Source organism: Periplaneta americana, chromosome 4 (genome assembly GCF_040183065.1).
Source record: "Periplaneta americana isolate PAMFEO1 chromosome 4, P.americana_PAMFEO1_priV1, whole genome shotgun sequence".
Lineage (NCBI taxonomy): Eukaryota > Metazoa > Arthropoda > Insecta > Blattodea > Blattidae > Periplaneta > Periplaneta americana.
In genome coordinates this window covers 59190320-59207748 of record NC_091120.1, presented here as the reverse complement: position 1 = coordinate 59207748, position 17429 = coordinate 59190320, and the positions used below count along the sequence as shown (strand labels likewise).

General features: G+C 35.0%; 1 protein-coding gene across 4 annotated transcripts in view; it reads right to left on the bottom strand.

Annotated features, from left to right (window-relative positions):
- Window positions 1-17429, bottom strand: part of LOC138697825 (uncharacterized) — a 298065-nt gene that overhangs the window by 35374 nt on the left and 245262 nt on the right. For all 4 annotated transcript variants that reach the window (XM_069823372.1, XM_069823371.1, XM_069823373.1 and 1 more), the window contains 2 exons: window positions 14433-14557; window positions 2686-2859 (listed from right to left, as the gene is read on the bottom strand). In XM_069823372.1, coding sequence (XP_069679473.1) covers window positions 2686-2859; window positions 14433-14557 — 299 coding nt within the window. The remainder of the gene's footprint in view (window positions 1-2685; window positions 2860-14432; window positions 14558-17429) is intronic.

The window sequence follows — 17429 nt, the reverse complement described above, 5'->3', positions numbered from 1 at the left end:
TTTTTATGACACATTAAAAACACACTTATCTACTTCTAAACACTACTACTAGCAATTGGACACTAATAAAATACAGTGTACATAAATTCAGTAGAGTACATTTCACTTCAATTAAACATAATTAATTCTCGGAAGAGAATTTTTTTTTTTCGGATGAGGGCCCACAGGCAAGTACTGCAGTCTTAAGGTACGGTCAGACGTCGCTACTTTTGTACTGCAGCTGCAAAAGTTGCGTGTCGTGTTCACACGTAAGCCAAAAGTAGCACGCTGCATGCTACTTTTCGTGCTGCGCAACCCGAGTGCAGCAAAAGTTGCAACTGGACGTTGTGAGTCTGTTCACACACAAGGAGCTACTTTTGCAGCCGCAGTCATGCTGCAGGTTTCCATCTCCATGTTGACTTCTCAATATACATTTTGTGGTTATGTTCGCATTATTAATAAACTCATGCGAAAGCTTACTTATCTATTATTTGCCTTTCTGTCCTAACTAGTATTCAGAAATTGGCATTATTTTTACTATAAAATTTAAAAAAACGCCTATATACTTAAATGATAACCAACAGCATATTCACGTAATCAATGTTGGCAACCCTCCTGCTTGAAACTACGCTACAGAAAATTAAAAAAGTGAATTATATCGTCAGCAAATATGCTCAGACTGTGTTGTGCATTTAATAACTGTTACAAATCATTTATTTTCATCACATCTAACATTAAAATACATCCAAACAATAAAAGTATCATTGGCACATTTGGGTGGCAACACTAGTCGCAACCGGAGCAAAAGTTTCAACAAAACCGATATCAAAAATGCTGCGGCTGCAATCCTGAGAACCCTAGTCACACGTCGCTACTTTTAAGCTGTGCACAGCACGGAAAAGTAGCAAGCAGCAGGTTCGGCAGCCGCTACTTTTCGGGTTGCACCATTGTTCACACGTCGCAGTACAAGAGTTGCGCAGTTTTTTGTACTGCATCGCTGCAAAAGTAGCGACGTGTGACCGTACCTTATTGTGCAACTTATGTTTCTTTCAAGCACATGATTCACTCCGGTGTCATCATATCAATTCAGCCACAGCATCCAGTTCTGACTGGAGACCTGATCCTCTGCCTGCATGTGATGTTATTCTGTGGCCTCCTCAGATTGATGGCATCTGTTTGCAATTCATGTGTTTGAATCTGGTGTATCCTCAACCAGAAAAACATGTCGCCATAGAGTCCATGATTCACCAAAGTGCCATCTATCCAAGAGAGCTACACTCCCCCAGTCACCCGCAGTCCACTTATTAAAGTCCCTGCGGCTTCGCTGGATATGTGCAGCTCCCACAGACAGCACAGACTCTATCTAGAATCTGAAGAACAGGATACAGGCTGAAGAGCAAGAAATCAATGATACCCCAGGTTTATTAAAAAGTGTAATGAATGGGGGGGGGGGGGGGGGGGAGCGTATGTTGATGAAAAGTCATCATCTTATTTTTCACATTAGGACAATGCCTATTAATATAGAAATCCCTTCTATGTTAATATCAACGTAAAAAATTAATTTCTTATATTGCATTTTTTGCATTCTTCGACTTTTTTGAACTAACAAGTCATTTTTATATTTTTTTTGGCATTTTTTTTGGCATTTTTAATACTTTGAAGAATTTTTAGATCATTTGGAATGCATTTTACTTTCTCCTTTATCGATAGATCTGTTAAATCTTTTTCTAAGCAAATAGATCAGTAGTAATTACCTACTGAATAAGTGAATAATTGTGAAGTTTGAGTTTTATGGTTTGAAACAAACTGTAAAGACCATTCCTCAATCCACTGAAGGCTTTACCTCACACAACTGAAGTAATATAAAATGCTTGACAACAGCTTAGTTTAAGTGAAAGCTTTGACCGGTACTGTTCTTTTGTCGGTACAAGGGTGTCTTTAACTTTTATGTTTGGAAGGGGAGAAACTTTCACCGTGTCCTAGACAGGACGTTGTGTCCTCATGGAAGGGATGGGACAGCATTTTTAACGCAAAGATTGCAAGAATGCAAGCTGCACCCAGAATTTGTTTTGTCATTCACACTCCCCATCTGGAAGATCTGGTAACAAAAGTGAAGAACGGAAGGAGAAGGCACTTACATGGACACCACCGATTGAAACACATTGTAAAACTCTCATTCAAATCTTTTCCCTTAAAACTTTCATTTTTTGCATGCCCTTTTCCTTTATCTTAGCCAAATTCCAGGAAGTTGCCTCCTCTCTCCGACATTTGCAGGACAGTCATTGAAACAAGGTGACTAATTTTTAAGAAGTTATGGTGCAAGTACTTTGAATAATATTTAAATGTCATTTTCTTTTAATTTTATGTCATTTTTCCATTAGTTTAAGGTCATTTTAATTAACATTTTAAGCAGATTTTTAGGTCATCAACATCCCCCTCCTATTCATGAACAATTTTTGTGTAAGATTACAACAGGTCATAAGATATCACGGGGATCACTTGAAATGTGTAATTTTCAAAAAATGAAGACATTCCAATAAACTGCATTATTCAAGCTACACACTGTGTTATTTTTTAATTTTTAAACCTTATAGTCCCTTTACAACATGTTGAAATTCGTCAGAACCAAATGCCGAACCCTGTATTATGTACTCTACAAACAGTACCAATAACACTTATCAGTGAGAAGCTATAATATTTACAAACCTGAACATTTGTATGCTTCTTAATTTTCACCCATTGACGCAAAAATCTGTCTTTCAAATCAGGCAACATTTTAAGAGCAACAGCTATGATCCTTAGAGCATGTCGATACTTCTTCAGATCTCTATACAACTGCACCAAGTACTGCATGCCAACACCCAATAATCCTTTGCCAACCTGTAACAATACAGTAGAACCTCTATTATCCGTGGTAATGAAGGTGGTGGACTGAATGGTTAATCGAAATAATCGGATAATCCGTACCATAGAAGATTCCGTGGTGTTGTGTTTAATGAGTTTTTAAGGGGCAAGGACATTTCTTGTAATGGCTACTTGCGGAGAAATAGGAATAATGGAAGTCTCATGTTGTACATTTACATACTTTATACATTCTATCCTTGTTTTTTTTATTAAATAGCGCAGTTATAACTCCAGTCTAGTATTCTGAAGCGAGATAAGCCATAGTTTCTCTTTCCCACACCATTCAATTATTTGCACTTTCTTTTTCGACATTTAACACAAGATGGCTAGTGCGTCTGGCCGCGAAACCAAGTGGCCCAGGTTCGATTCCCGGTCGGGGCAAGTTACCTGGTTGAGGTTTTTTCCGGGGTTTTCCCTCAACCCAATATGAGCAAATGCTGGGTAACTTTCGGTGCTGGACTCCAGACTCATTTCACCGGCATTATCACCTTCATCTCATTCAAACGCTAAATAACCTAAGCTGTTGATAAAGCGTCGTAAAATAACCTACTAAAAAAAATTTAGCACAAGACATTTTCTGTTGACACCCGTGGAAGAAATTTTGTATAGAAGTTAAACAATAGGTCCACCGCTGTGGAGTAACGGTCAGCATGCCTTACGTGAAACGAGTGGGCTCGGGTTCAAATCCTGGCTGGAACAAGTTACCTGGTTGAAGTTTTACGGAGTTTTCCCTCAATCTATTAAGAGGAAATGCTGGATAACTTTCGGCGCAGGACTCATTTCTCTGGCGTTATCATCTTCATCTCATTCAGACGCTACATAACTTTAGCAGTTGATAAAGCATAAAATAACCAATTAAAAGAAAATAAAAGTTATACAGTATGGTAATTCGAACAGCAGACCATACTTAATAATGGTGAAGACTTGTAATAATGCTCTATAAAAAAATACGTACGCCTACTAATACTATTATAATGTACAAAACAGCATTTCATACAAATTATATCTGAAGCAAAAGAAAAAAAAAAGCGAGAGAAAGACAGTTGGATAATCCGCCAACCGGTAATAGAGTGACGGATAATCGGGGTTCTACTGTACAAACATTTTAATATTGTGGTTAGTTGCCAACACCAGAGGTCTGCGTGGGTCAGGTTTAGTTGGGTTTGATTCAATATGCTACAAAAGGAATGATGCAACCAGCACAAGAGGACAGACAAGCTTTGACATCACATATTGTTCATATTGCGGTAGGGTCTTGAAATAGTAGGAACCAGTTTGATCTACTGGCTCTAGGTGCAGGACTCCACCATGGTTCCACTCGCTTGGAACTAGGCAGATACTTTTCGACAATATTGTGACCTTGTCTAGCCACACAGAAATTTCACCTTTTGAACTTCAAGAAAGACAAAGCTGGAGAATTAATTGGCATATCCAGCCCGTTCATGAATGAAAAGCAAAATTTGGGATCAATTTTATGTTTTAGCAGACAAAGATGAAACTGTTGTCCAAGGAATTGCTCTGTGTGTTAAATGTAAACATGTATAGTCCGACCATCAGTTCTGTGCCCCCGTAAGATATGCGAACTGAACCTTAATTCCTTTTCAGCCTTGGCAATTCATTTCTCTCCCTGTATTCCTATTTCTCTCTTTTCTATCCCTCTCTCTTTCTCTCCCACTACTCACAATTTTGAGCCTTCTTGCGGGACAGTTTATTTGCACTTGCAGTCCAGTGTTGTCAACTCAACATGAATACTGTAGCACGGAGTGGTGAAAGAAATATTATTAAGCAAGTAATAGCATTTTGCGATGAAGAGAAACAAGTAGGTCAATATTTGTTTCCTATAAATCAGGCAACGAAAAGAGCAGTTGTGATCACATGTGAGGCTAATTTTATTTCAATTGATGACGTATTAAAATTACTTACTTAACTAATACTAATATAATACAACTTTGTTATGTAATTTATATAGACAGGTCAGAGCGCCTAATAAAGAAAATCAGGAGAGTGGGAGTCTGTGCAGGAGATGAAAAGCTAGAGTCACCAGGGAAGAACAGACCAAGGGAACCTTTAATTCTTGTAGATGATATGGACAGATGAATTTTAAGAAGAAGGATACAAGAATTTTATACGATGCAGAAAGAAGTTCCGACATTGGAGAAATTATTGAAGGTTGCGAGAGAAGCAATAAATTTCCAAGGAGGGAGAGAAACGCTACGGAAAGTGATTCGAGACATGGGATTTAGATTTAAAAAATGTAGAAATACAAAATGTATTTTGATTGAAAAAAATGATATTGTAGCATGGAGGGCCAGTTATTTAAGAAAATTGCACATTTCGCAGAGAAGGAAAGCATATTGTGTATTTAGACGAAACATAAATATATCCACATTATACTGTTAAAAAATGGTGGCAAAGCGATGATGTTTCTGATGTAATTTCAATTTAAGCAATAAATATCCACTGTAATAATATAATTATCTGCAAACAATCGTAATACAATGAGCGTCATTAGACCTACTTAAATTAAATTATGAATAGGTAATAAATTAACCTTACATTATTATAAGAAATATTCATGACACTGTTTGACGGAAGTTTGGCAACATCCCTATTCGGCAAGGTTCGTGGCCTGCTGTTTGACGTAGTGGAAGAGAAACGGATGGAAAGGGGTGAGTAGAGGCGTTAACTTTTCCAAAAACGACGACAACGCTGAAGGGGCACAGATCCGATGGTGCGACAATACTGTATTACAATTCCAAGTTGGGAAATACAAATTTGTAGTTTAAAGTGATTCTCTTCAAATTTCTCAGGTGCGATATAGAAAGACTGGAAAATAGTCTCAAATACTACCATAACTGGGGTGAAATTGGCTGCCCAGATTGAAGATCACAAAATGCAGAGAGTTGTTTTGCACTGCTGCATTAGAATTATATCACGTTAAAATTTTTTCGTTTGGGAATTATTAATAAAATGTGTAAAGCATTCATCATCATCATCATCATCATCATCATCGGCTCAACAGCCCAAAGCTGGCCACAGCCTCCCTCAAAACTGATTTCCAGGTGTCCCTATCTCTGGCAACCTTCCTGATCCCCAACCGTTTCACATCCATCTCAGTCTCTGTCTCCCAACACATCTTCTATTGCCCACTCTGCTTTCCATTATCCTCCTCACCATATCCCCTCTCTCTCCTTCCTCTGAACATACATGTAAAACATTACATTTGGGAAAAGATTACTGAAGTAAAACAATCAGAATGCAAAAATTTAAAATAATTTTCCTTTAATCACACACTATTACAGCTTGCAGAACGCAGCACTGCCAAATCAGAATTGAAATTGAGTGTCAGAATTTGGGTGGGTTCAGATAGGTGCATAGCCAATTAGGTATGGATACAGCTGAGCTGTCACCTTTAAATCCGATGGGAAACACCTCCAGATGTGTTCGATTACAGTCTTCCTGGACTTTGCTAGCCAACAATGTGAAATGAAATTTAAGCACCTCAGTAATGTGATGGTACACTGGGGACAGAACATCTAGAAGCTTGGAGACGGTTACTTTTAAGCGGTTCGATCACCCCCTCCTCCCGCACTAGCAGGTACGGTACCATTCAGCTGCAAAACATTTTCTGAACGGAAGTGAAAGCGCAGCTGGATCAGTGAAAGTAAGTGGTCAACGTTTTCAGTTTGTAGTGCAACGAACAATTCCACTGTGTGTGGAATCTTCTGTAGTGACGTCATTGAAGCCTCTAGTTGTTCTGTTCCCGGTGTAAGTATGTATATAGGAAAGTTTAATTTTAAATCTGACAAGAATTATAAACCAGCGGACCAGGGTTTAAATCCAGGTTGATCCACCCTGAATTTATAACTTATGATGGGCAAGCCTGGCAGCACGGGTTTTCTCCAGGTACTCCAGTTCCCGTCACATCCTAACAATTCTCCATCACCATAATCATCATCACAAGTGTAATATGGCTCCACTGTAGTGCACAATGAATAGTGTCTGATGAACTAAGTGATCTACACTTCTCAGCACTAGCAACATCTATTAGCATGCTTGTAGAGACAAAGTAAATAATGGCAAATAAATTGTGACAAGTGTCAACATTTATTTAATATAACAGACAAGACAGTATCTCTTAAAAGTTTCACCATAATGAGTATTCAAAACGAGGCATAAAATTGAATTAATCCTGCAAATATAAATATAATGAGTAGATATACTTTACTTTTCTATTTCAGTAAACTATTCCAATAAATAGAAAACAAATGTTAACTTTATTTATTTTATTGCTAGTAAGTCTGAAATGAATACCAGTTAATACAATAAAAGATAAACTAGCTCACTCCTGAAGGAGTAAGACTCGTGCTCAGGAGGGGATTCCAATACAGACAAAAATAAAATTGAGAGTGAATACAGGTTAAAAAGTGTTTAATGTGTTTAAACCGAAACTATAAATCCAATACAATTTTATTTATTTACTTATTTTTTTACTAATTTGGAGAGGATTTGTGGTTAAAATAATATTAGAATAAAATCTGTTTAATAATCTGGGACCTTGACTCATGCCATGATAAAAAGCTGCATTGGTTTTACATTTAAGTTCAGACAAACGCAGAGAATTCGTATTTTTAGTTCTATATTTATGTATATACCAAATTATACTATGTATATACTAAACTATACTATGTTTAATATATACTATGTTATACTAAACAGAAAAATCACACTGTAATAGTACAGAGCATTCCAGCGATTAGTACTGGTTTATTTGTTGACTGCTAGGTAGCAGCAGTAGTTGAGCAACTGCTAGGTGGCCAGCTCCCCCTTTCTCAGTGTTAAATACCTCACATAATGTTTCAATGACTAGTGAGTCTGAGATCTAACACTGTTAGACATTTATTTATGGGCAACACTAAAAAACAGAGTGTATGCAAATAATCCTCCCACACTTGAACTGAAAGATAACATTTGTGACGCAATTAGACAAATCAGTGCAGTGAACTCATGCATGTGAATGATGGTTCTTTATGGCAATGTGAACTCTCTATAGCGAAAAATGGCCAACACTTCCAGCAGCTACTGTCATGAGGATGAGTACAGACGTGAACAAATTATTAGACTGAAACGTTTTTCTTGGAAACATAATATAATTCGTCATATCAACTATCAGTATAAAGGCGGCTTCACAATTGCCCGGGAATGGCAACTAGAACGAGAAGGGAAAGCCGAGAAACGAGAACGGGAATACTAATATTCACAACTGAACGGAAAGCTGAAGCATCTGCATTATTCTAATGTTTCAAGATGGACGACGACGAGTTAGTCACATATTTTGTACTTATTTTAATATGTGTTTTAGTCGCTCAGAGCACTAAAAGAAGGTAAATATTACTTCCTATAGTAAAATAAAAAGACATTTAATGTCTTACACAAATTTAATACGTATGAAAGTGGAAAATGAGAACTTCATTGCACTGCGTTTCTTAATAAGGTTATGTGCTACTATCTAGTCGACATCATGATGTTCGTTACATTGTATTCCCTATTTTCAGATGGTGGATTCGACCAATGAACCAACAAAGAAATGAGCGTGGTGGAGCATTTGTGAATATATTCAAATATATAAAGGTACATGATCATGAGGCGTTTTACAAATATACAAGAATGGAACCCCAGCATTTCGAATAAATATTATCATTAGTGAAACTCAAGCTACTCAAGAGGAGTAGGCGAGAATGTTTGAGCCCAGAATTTCGATTGGCGATGACTCTAAAGTATCTGGCTCATGGTGGTTCATTTTTAAATCTGAGTTGGGAATTCAGGGTTGGGCAGTCTACCGTTTCGAAAGTGATCGCTGAAACCTGTGATGTCTTATGGGAAGTACTTTATCCTTTATATTTTCCGTTTCCCACCAAAGAAGAGTGGTGTAATATAAGTGAACATTTCCTAGAGAGGTGGGACTTTCCCAATACTCTAGGTGCCATTGAGGGAAAACATGTCCAAATCCAGTGCCCTTTAAGATCCAATAATATATATTACAATTATAAACACACTTTTAGTTTAATATTAATGGCATGCTGCGATGCAGACTAGAAGTTTATCTGGGCTGACATTGGAGCATATGGCGCTGAAAGCGATGGTGGTGTATTTAGAAGAAGTAAAATTGGAAAAAAATTGGAGAATGGATCTGCAGAACTACCCGAACCTCGCACTCTACCAGGCAGTAATATTTTAATGCCATATTTCTTTGTAGCAGATGAGGCTTTTCCTCTAAAGCAGTATATTATGCGACCTTATCCTGGTAAATATTTAGGAGAGAAAAAAAATATTTTTAATTTTAGACTGTCTAGGGCTAGGAGAAATATCGAAAACAGTTTCGGTATACTCGCAAGTAGATGGAGAGTTTACAGACAACCATTGTTATGTTCAGTGAAGACTGCAGAATCAATAATTAAAGCCACATTATGTTTACATAACTATATGAGAACAGAAGCTTGCAGCCAGCACCCATCTCAAAATTTGGGAAACTGGAGAGAAATCACAAGAAATGACACAAATTTCAGATCAGTTGGTCGAATGGGATCTAATATTGCTGCTCAGGCAATTTATAAATTACGGGATAATTTAGCAGATTATTTGGTTCCAGATGCTGGAGCAATATCCTACCAACATAGATATGTAAACAATGGGAGATAGAAGTATGTCAATGTTACTATATTTCAATTGCATTATGGAAAGTATTTATTGAACACAAAAGTAGGAACACAGAGTATTTGATTATTTATAAGTATCCAATAAAATATTACAGAAAATTGTTATTTTTTTAAATTTGTGAATACTTTTATACCAACATCTAAAATAACTTGTCTCAGTTTATAGAATATATTTTTGTAACAGGTCCAACACCTCCTTCTTAAATTTAAATTTATCTTTGTGTGGAATCATTTTCATGTCTTCAAGTACAGATTTCATGAAATTGAGGTCACTTAAAGTATGTCAATGTTACTATATTTCAATTGCATTATGGAAAGTATTTATTGAACACAAAAATAGGAACACAGAGTATTTGGTTACTTATAAGTATCCAATACAATATTACAGAAAATTATTTTTTAAATTTGTGAATACTCTTATACCAACATCTAAAATAACTTGTCTCAGTTGATGGAATATATTTTTCTAACAGGTCCAACACCTCCTTCTTAAATTTAAATTTATCTTTGTGTGGGATCATTTTCATATCTTCAAGTACAGATTTCATGAAATTGAGGTCACTTGGTCCTGAATATTCCCTCATTGCCACAAAAGACGTAAAAGAATCAACAACTTTAGAGAGGGTATCGTGCAGGTTGGCTCTCTTAGGGCGAAATTCCTCTTGGAAACTTCCACCTAAGGAACTTTCCTGCATGGGAGCTGGTGATTCTGTACTCTTACTGGCATCATCGGAAAGGTGTATTGCTTCTGATGTAGCCTCAACACTTGTGCTCGGGGTGACATCTAGTGAGCTTACAGTTGAAGTCATTCTAAGCAAACAACAACGTCATAAGTTACAGACATATTATCAGTAAAATATACATAAGATAATAAAAATTTCAGTGAATTTCTTGATTACAATAATAATGTAATCCAACATGTGTTGGGAAAAGTTTAATAGAATTATCAGTTAACAATGAAGATTAATTAATTTTAATTTGAGTGGCATTTAATAATTTAGATTTTCAATTGTAATAAATTGTAAATTGTTTAACAGACACTTAAAACAGATTGTTAATTTCTCATTGTAATTTCTAATGAATTCAGCAATTAATAATGAATAGAAACCAGATTGTATATTAGGAAAACATTTTTAAAAGGAAAATCAGAATGAACACATATTTAAGCCAACTTATCTTTTCAGATAGTAATAAAATATTATCTGCTTCAAATTGGAATTGAGCTATAGATTGTAAAGATACTGTCATTAATATTTCCAACATTGTTTAGATCATATAGGCCTAAATGCAGCTCAGAAGTCAGAACTCTAAAAATGTGGAGAAATAGCATTCTTTTTTATTTCTTTTGTGCATTGAACATTTTTTCTCCTTTATTGTGATTCTCTTTTAAGTATCTTGATATTTTTAAATTACAGTCCTTCCTTGTTGTTGGGCAATTGGTTACACCCTCTCTGATCTATCAAATCTATCTGGAAATGAACAAATGCCAGAATCTGAAATACCTCCCAAAGTGCAAGATGTACATTATAGATGTTACTACAGGGTATGTCTGTACACTCTAAATCAAATCAAATCAATAACTAACACTTGAGATTAATGATATTACTTACTGACGGTTCACTCTGTATGTATGAGTGTATATATATATAATATACTATAGTTATATACAGAATGAACCGTAAGCAATGTCATTAATTTCAAGGGGTTATTCTTTGAGATATTTCAAACAAAAACGTTTAATACATTTTTGCTCCTTTTTTAGCTTCCTTTTCGAGAAAAAAATTATTTTATATGAATCATTTCATAGCATATTTTGTGAAAGCTACTGAATTAATTCCCTATATGCTCAGTCAATTTAAGAGAGCAGTGTATTATGGTCATAAATGACTGAAATAATTTTAGTTTGTCCTCTGAATGTGCAGAAATTTGATCCGAACAAATGTATGTTTTCATTCTGAGAAGTAATTTTAATACGTAGTGCAGTGTGAGAACGTTGTGAAGGTTATTATACTGCCTGCAGAGAGGCAAATATATGTTGTCGTAGGCCAGGTACCTGAACAGGTGGCGTGTTCGAGACGACGGTTGAGAAATGAAAAATGTACACATATCACATACGATTGATTTTAAAGACGTCTCGGGAAATTTGATTTGTTGTATAAGTTCACCAGTTATTACTTTAAAATGAAAGTGCGAGGGAACTATAATTTCTAATTGCCAGAAGAAAATGTTTGCGTATAACAAATTGAGTTTTTTTTTAATAAGTTGATTTGTGTAACGTAAAAATAAGCTTTTCGTATTGCCTGTGTTCACCGATAGTATAATTAAAATTAAATTGAAAGAGTTTACAAATGAATATTATTTTTAATTTATTTTCGTTTAATGTAAAATAGCATAATATCGTATTTTTATCTTTGCCTGTGGAGTTTTAAATGTTTCAAAATCTTGTTTTTATAATGTGAACTAAGCATCATTATTGTTTTAGTTCTTTAGCTTATTTAATTGAAATGGGAGTGTAGAAATATTTCTTAATGTTTTAAATTTATTTTGAAATAAGCGTAGCCTATCTTATTGACTATATTCTCTGAATATTTCGTTAAAATTAGGTTGTAGAATTTATTTCCAATTTTTCAAGATTTTGTTTAACATGAAGTGAGCAGTGTTCATTCTCATACAGTAGGTATAACATCAGCTGTATTTTTTATGAGTTAAAAACAAGGTACGTGGCAGTGACCTTCAACTTCAGAACAAGCCAGGTGAAGGGGTTGTTCAGAACAACAGAGACTTATGTGCACTCCTCACTGATTACACAGCGTTGCACAATCTCGTAAAATCGTAAACCATTCATTATGAAATGCACATTTTTCTGGAAAACTATTCTAAACACAGCAAAAAGGTATTTGACTTTATTTTTGCTCTTTACTAAAGAAATAATCTACTAGAATTAATGACATTACTTACGGTTCACAAACTATAGTACATAGGAAATTAACAATGCCATAAGAAATGCATGTATAAAAAATTTAAAGTGGAATTTAATGTAATGTGTAATAATTTAATAGGCCTTGTAGAAAAGAAGACTATCTACATGATCCTTTGATAATGTAAGTTTTAGGTTAGGTTTTATTGGTCATGGTATCAATATTAAAATGTTAATGCCATCAAACAGAATTTTAGTTGGAACTATAGTTTGAAATACATAGGGTACTGATATATATATATATATATATATATATATATATATATATATATATATATATATATACACACACACGAGAATCTTAAATTTAATTCGCTTTCAGCTAGAATAGTGGGTGCCAAAAATATTTATACTTACTTCCTCTTCCTAATGTAAGATGCCAACCACAACATAGAATTATAAAGGGAGAAATTATTTTTCTTCTGTTGAGCCCCAGAACCAGAAGGGGGGATAGCTGTAGAATCCCTCAAGGCTCTCACAAATCTGTCCCTGAGGTTGTCCCACTTCTTCTTAACAGTTTCAGCTAAAAATAATGCAATATATTAATATTTTCTCGCCTTTCCGAAAGTAAAATATATAACTAGAATTAATTTATCATCAAATTAACATTAAACATTGAGTGTATGCATTTTATATGAAATAGATAAATAATATCAACATATAAAATGAAATGAAAGGAAATGTACAGTTTCACAAAATCAGAAGAAAAATGTTGTAATATTGCCAACTTACCATCACTATTCAGGATGTCTGCGATTGTACACCAAGCGTTTTCTTTTATTCTTACATTTTTGTATTGAACATTTGTCTTGTCATATAAGAATTCTTTCTCTTGCACATACGAAATTAATAATTCTTCAAATTCCGTAGCTGCCATGATAATCTCGACGAACAATCGACAATCGGAATTGAATAAATGACTGATTTGACATGCGCAGAAGAATCCCGGGAATGGAAATGTTAAAACTTCGTGAAGTTTTGTTTCTCATTCCAGGGTCTACCGTTCCCAGAAAGCAATTGTGTATCCATACATTAAAAAATAAAGCTTCCAAGATTTTTCTCGATTCCGTTCTCGTTCTAGTTGCCATTCCCGGGCAATTGTGAAGCCGCCTTAATTCACAGAGTCTCTATTGTTGCAAATGTGATTGTTTACATTTTCTGGTATATTTTTCCAATGGTTAAGTATATTTTTTCTGGCTGTGTTGGTACTACTGGTGTTTTAATTATATACTGCAGAAGATATTCAACAGTCTGTTCTCCCATGGCCTGCAAAAAGACCGGACATGAACGAAATTTAAAATCTGTGATCTATACTGAAGAAGAAAGCGAACAAAAAGAGGCTTACAACAAAACATGGACTCATTTAAGCACTGTCTGATATCTGGCTAAATGATGCTGATATTCAAAGAAAGTGTCAGATTTTGGTTTCCAGTATCCCTGACAAAATCAATGTGTTAAAGAATAAGGGAGTGTTCACAAAATATTAGTAACCTGAAGACTCAATTTTCTGTTCATTATTTCTGCCGATAAATACAGCTTTGTTGCACATATAATTAATTTTGTCTAATAATTTGTCCACGTCTGTACAATATTCTGTAATTAATATAACATATAATAATTTATGTTAAATGCAACATATTACGGTTAGTAAGTATGCATTAAGTTTTAATTCGGTGCAGTGAGTTTAAGGGCTCGGTTCCCGGCAGTCGCTCAAGCACCGTGCCATCCAGCAGCTGAAGAATAAACCAGTATTTATCGCTGGAATGTTCTGTATAAAACATTAAAATGAACTACTTATAAAGATCCTCTTACAAGAAATGAAAATAAACTATGAATACAGAATAAATATACCAAACCTCTGGAAAAGTTGGTTCTTCTTCCAGCTGAATGCATGTCCAACAGAACTGCGAAAAAACTTCTTTGGCTTCGTGCAATAAACCTGCACTATTGCAGTGAAATCCTAAATTGTATGCTTTTATCCCTAAAATCAAACAACAAAATGTAATATCGGTACTTCACTAAAAGTGTAACATTGACATGCCTGGACCCGAACATTACCATGGATAAATAACATAGAAAGACCTCCAATTCAATGTATACTACTGAAATTTATAAGCTAATGCTGTCAGCAAATTCCGCTCAGGGAGACGACCAGCAATGACGTCACCACAAGGCCAAGTCAGAAGTGCGAAGTTGTAGAAAAGTAAAGAAATAAGCTAAGTGTCAGATGGTAACAGAGCTGAAGAACTTGGAGTTGGAAGGCAGGAGGGAGAAGAATGGTGAATCAACGAAAGAAGAGAGTGGGGAAAAGGGAAGTGAAACAAGTGTGGGGAGTACAAGGGGAAGTCTAGAGAGGTTTAATCGAGTTAGGAGTGTGGAATGAGGGGGCAGTAGGAAAGGAAACACAGTATATAATCTGAGAAAATGGTGTATTAGTGGGATGAAGTAATAGCAGGGTTAGTTATATAATGTAAAAAAAGATTTAAATGGATACACTTTGTCAAGGTTATGGAACTCTTTTGTTTAAGACCAATTTATAAATCAAGTGAAACCAATGTTCTAGGATAGATATGCTGATGTGATTGTGTTAAAACTGTTTCAACGGTGAATTTAATAAATAGATTATGTTTTTTCTGAAATGGTCAACAAGGGTTAGATCTTCTATAATTAACAAGATTAAAGGTATTCATGTTACATTAGGGGAAATTATTTAGTTACTTATGAGAAAGATGGGAGTGAAGTCGAATGAGAAAAGTAGTAGGCTATAAATAGCTATTAATGTAGCTGAGAACGAGAGAAATGAAGTAGGTTAATAACGTGAGATAAATTAGGAGGGATAAGTGAATGTGAAAAGACATGAGACATAGGTAAGAGTAGGTATTAAGGTCATAATTAGTCTGTGTTTTAAGTTATAAATAGTGTAAATAAGGGAATGCTGATCTGAATACAGAAACGTGAAGGATCAGCAGGACCGAATATATTGAAATATATATCATAACCAGACATCGGATTCTAGGGCAAATGCCTATTTTGTTTCTTTAGGAGAAAAGTAAAAATAATTATTAATATTTGTGTTTCATGGAAATTGAAAGGTATTCAAAGAGTTTTACAGTGCCCTAAAATGCCCTAAAACGGTTATTAGAGCCTAATTTGTTAATATTCGCCTAAAAATGCCTAACTCACTGTAAAGTTTCGCATTTTACTCTTAATTTTTATAATTTATATATGCATTCACTGCAAAATTTAAGGCATTTAAAAAGTGGAAAGTTTGCTTCACACCGGCCATGAAACCACTGATAAAGGAAACAACATGTTTTGAATCTCACGACACTCGCAATAGATTTCACCGAATTTAACAACTTTAGCTTCCATTCGGGAGGATATAGGTGATTCTTACATATGGGTCTCTGTGGATGAAACCTCGGATCCTATGAATAGGTATATAGCAAATATGGTAGTAGGAAAACTTAGTCCTGATGGACCTTCGATTCCACACCTCGTATGTGTTAAGGAACTTTCGAAAGTGAATAGCCAAGCCATTGCTTATTTTGTAAATAAAGGCCTACAATCTTTATACTCAGGTAATATAGACGATTCTAAAGTTCTGTTGTTTTGTACTGATGCTGCCTCATACATGGTTGCTGCAGCTCCACTTCTTAAAACATTTTATCCTAACCTCACGCATGTAACCTGTCTAGCACATGGCCTTCACAGGGTTTCTGAAACAATCCGGAATGAATTTCCTCTTGTCAATTCGTTTATTTCTAATACAAAAAATGTTTTTGTAAAGCCCCATCCAGGATTTCAATATTCAGAGAGAACTTTCCACATATCCCACTCCTACCTCAGCCGGTTGTTACACGATGGGGAACCCGGATTCAGTCAGTGGTGTATTATTCTAAGTATTTTAAAGAAGTGGTCACAGTTATTGATAAATTACCTGAAACTGATAGTGCAGTGTGTGTGAAAGCAGTGAAAGATTGTCTGAATGACTCACGAGTGAAAAACGATATTGCCTACATAACATCAAACTTTTCTTTCATACCTGCAAGCATTGAACAATTAGAACGTGAAAAACAATCTCTTTGTAGCCAAATAGCAATAGTAAAGGAAGCTCAAGTGAACATACATTCTGCTTTGGGCGAAACTGGGAAAAAAGTTAAAAATAAGTGGGACAACGTATTAAATAAGAATGTAGGATTTTCATTGTTGGAAAAAGTATCAAGAGTGATATTGGGGGAAAGTGTAAATGTTCCAGTAAGTATTGATGTTTCTATTGTACCTAATTTAAAATTTGCGCCTCTCACATCAGTTTCGGTTGAAAGAAGTTTTTCTGCTTTCAAAATGATTCTCAGTGACAAAAGGCAAAGGTTAACTGTGGAGAATTTAGAAAAAATTCTGGTGGTGTACTGTGCAGATAATTATAATAAAGTCTGAGCATGGAACTGAATTTCAATAGCTTAAAATGAGTAATCTTGATATCAATAATCATTATTTCATTAGTTTCAATATATTAAATTTGTGCAGCTCTGTTTATAAATATAATATAGTATTCTTTTTTAATGTTTAAATATACATTTTTGTGCGTATTTTAGTGTATAACTAAAAATTTCAGTGAAAGAAATAAGTAAGATACCTTGATGTGCCTAAAATGCCTATTTTCATTAAAATAGAGCCTAATTTTACAAATTTTGAGCTTATTTTAGGCGCCTAAAACTGCAATTTTTAGTGCCTAAAAATCCGATGTCTAATCATAACATAAGCTAATGCTGCAGAAAATCGAACTACATCTCATATTACACAGTCCAATCAGTATTACAGGTATGCATTATACCACCCGTTAAGTTATTAGG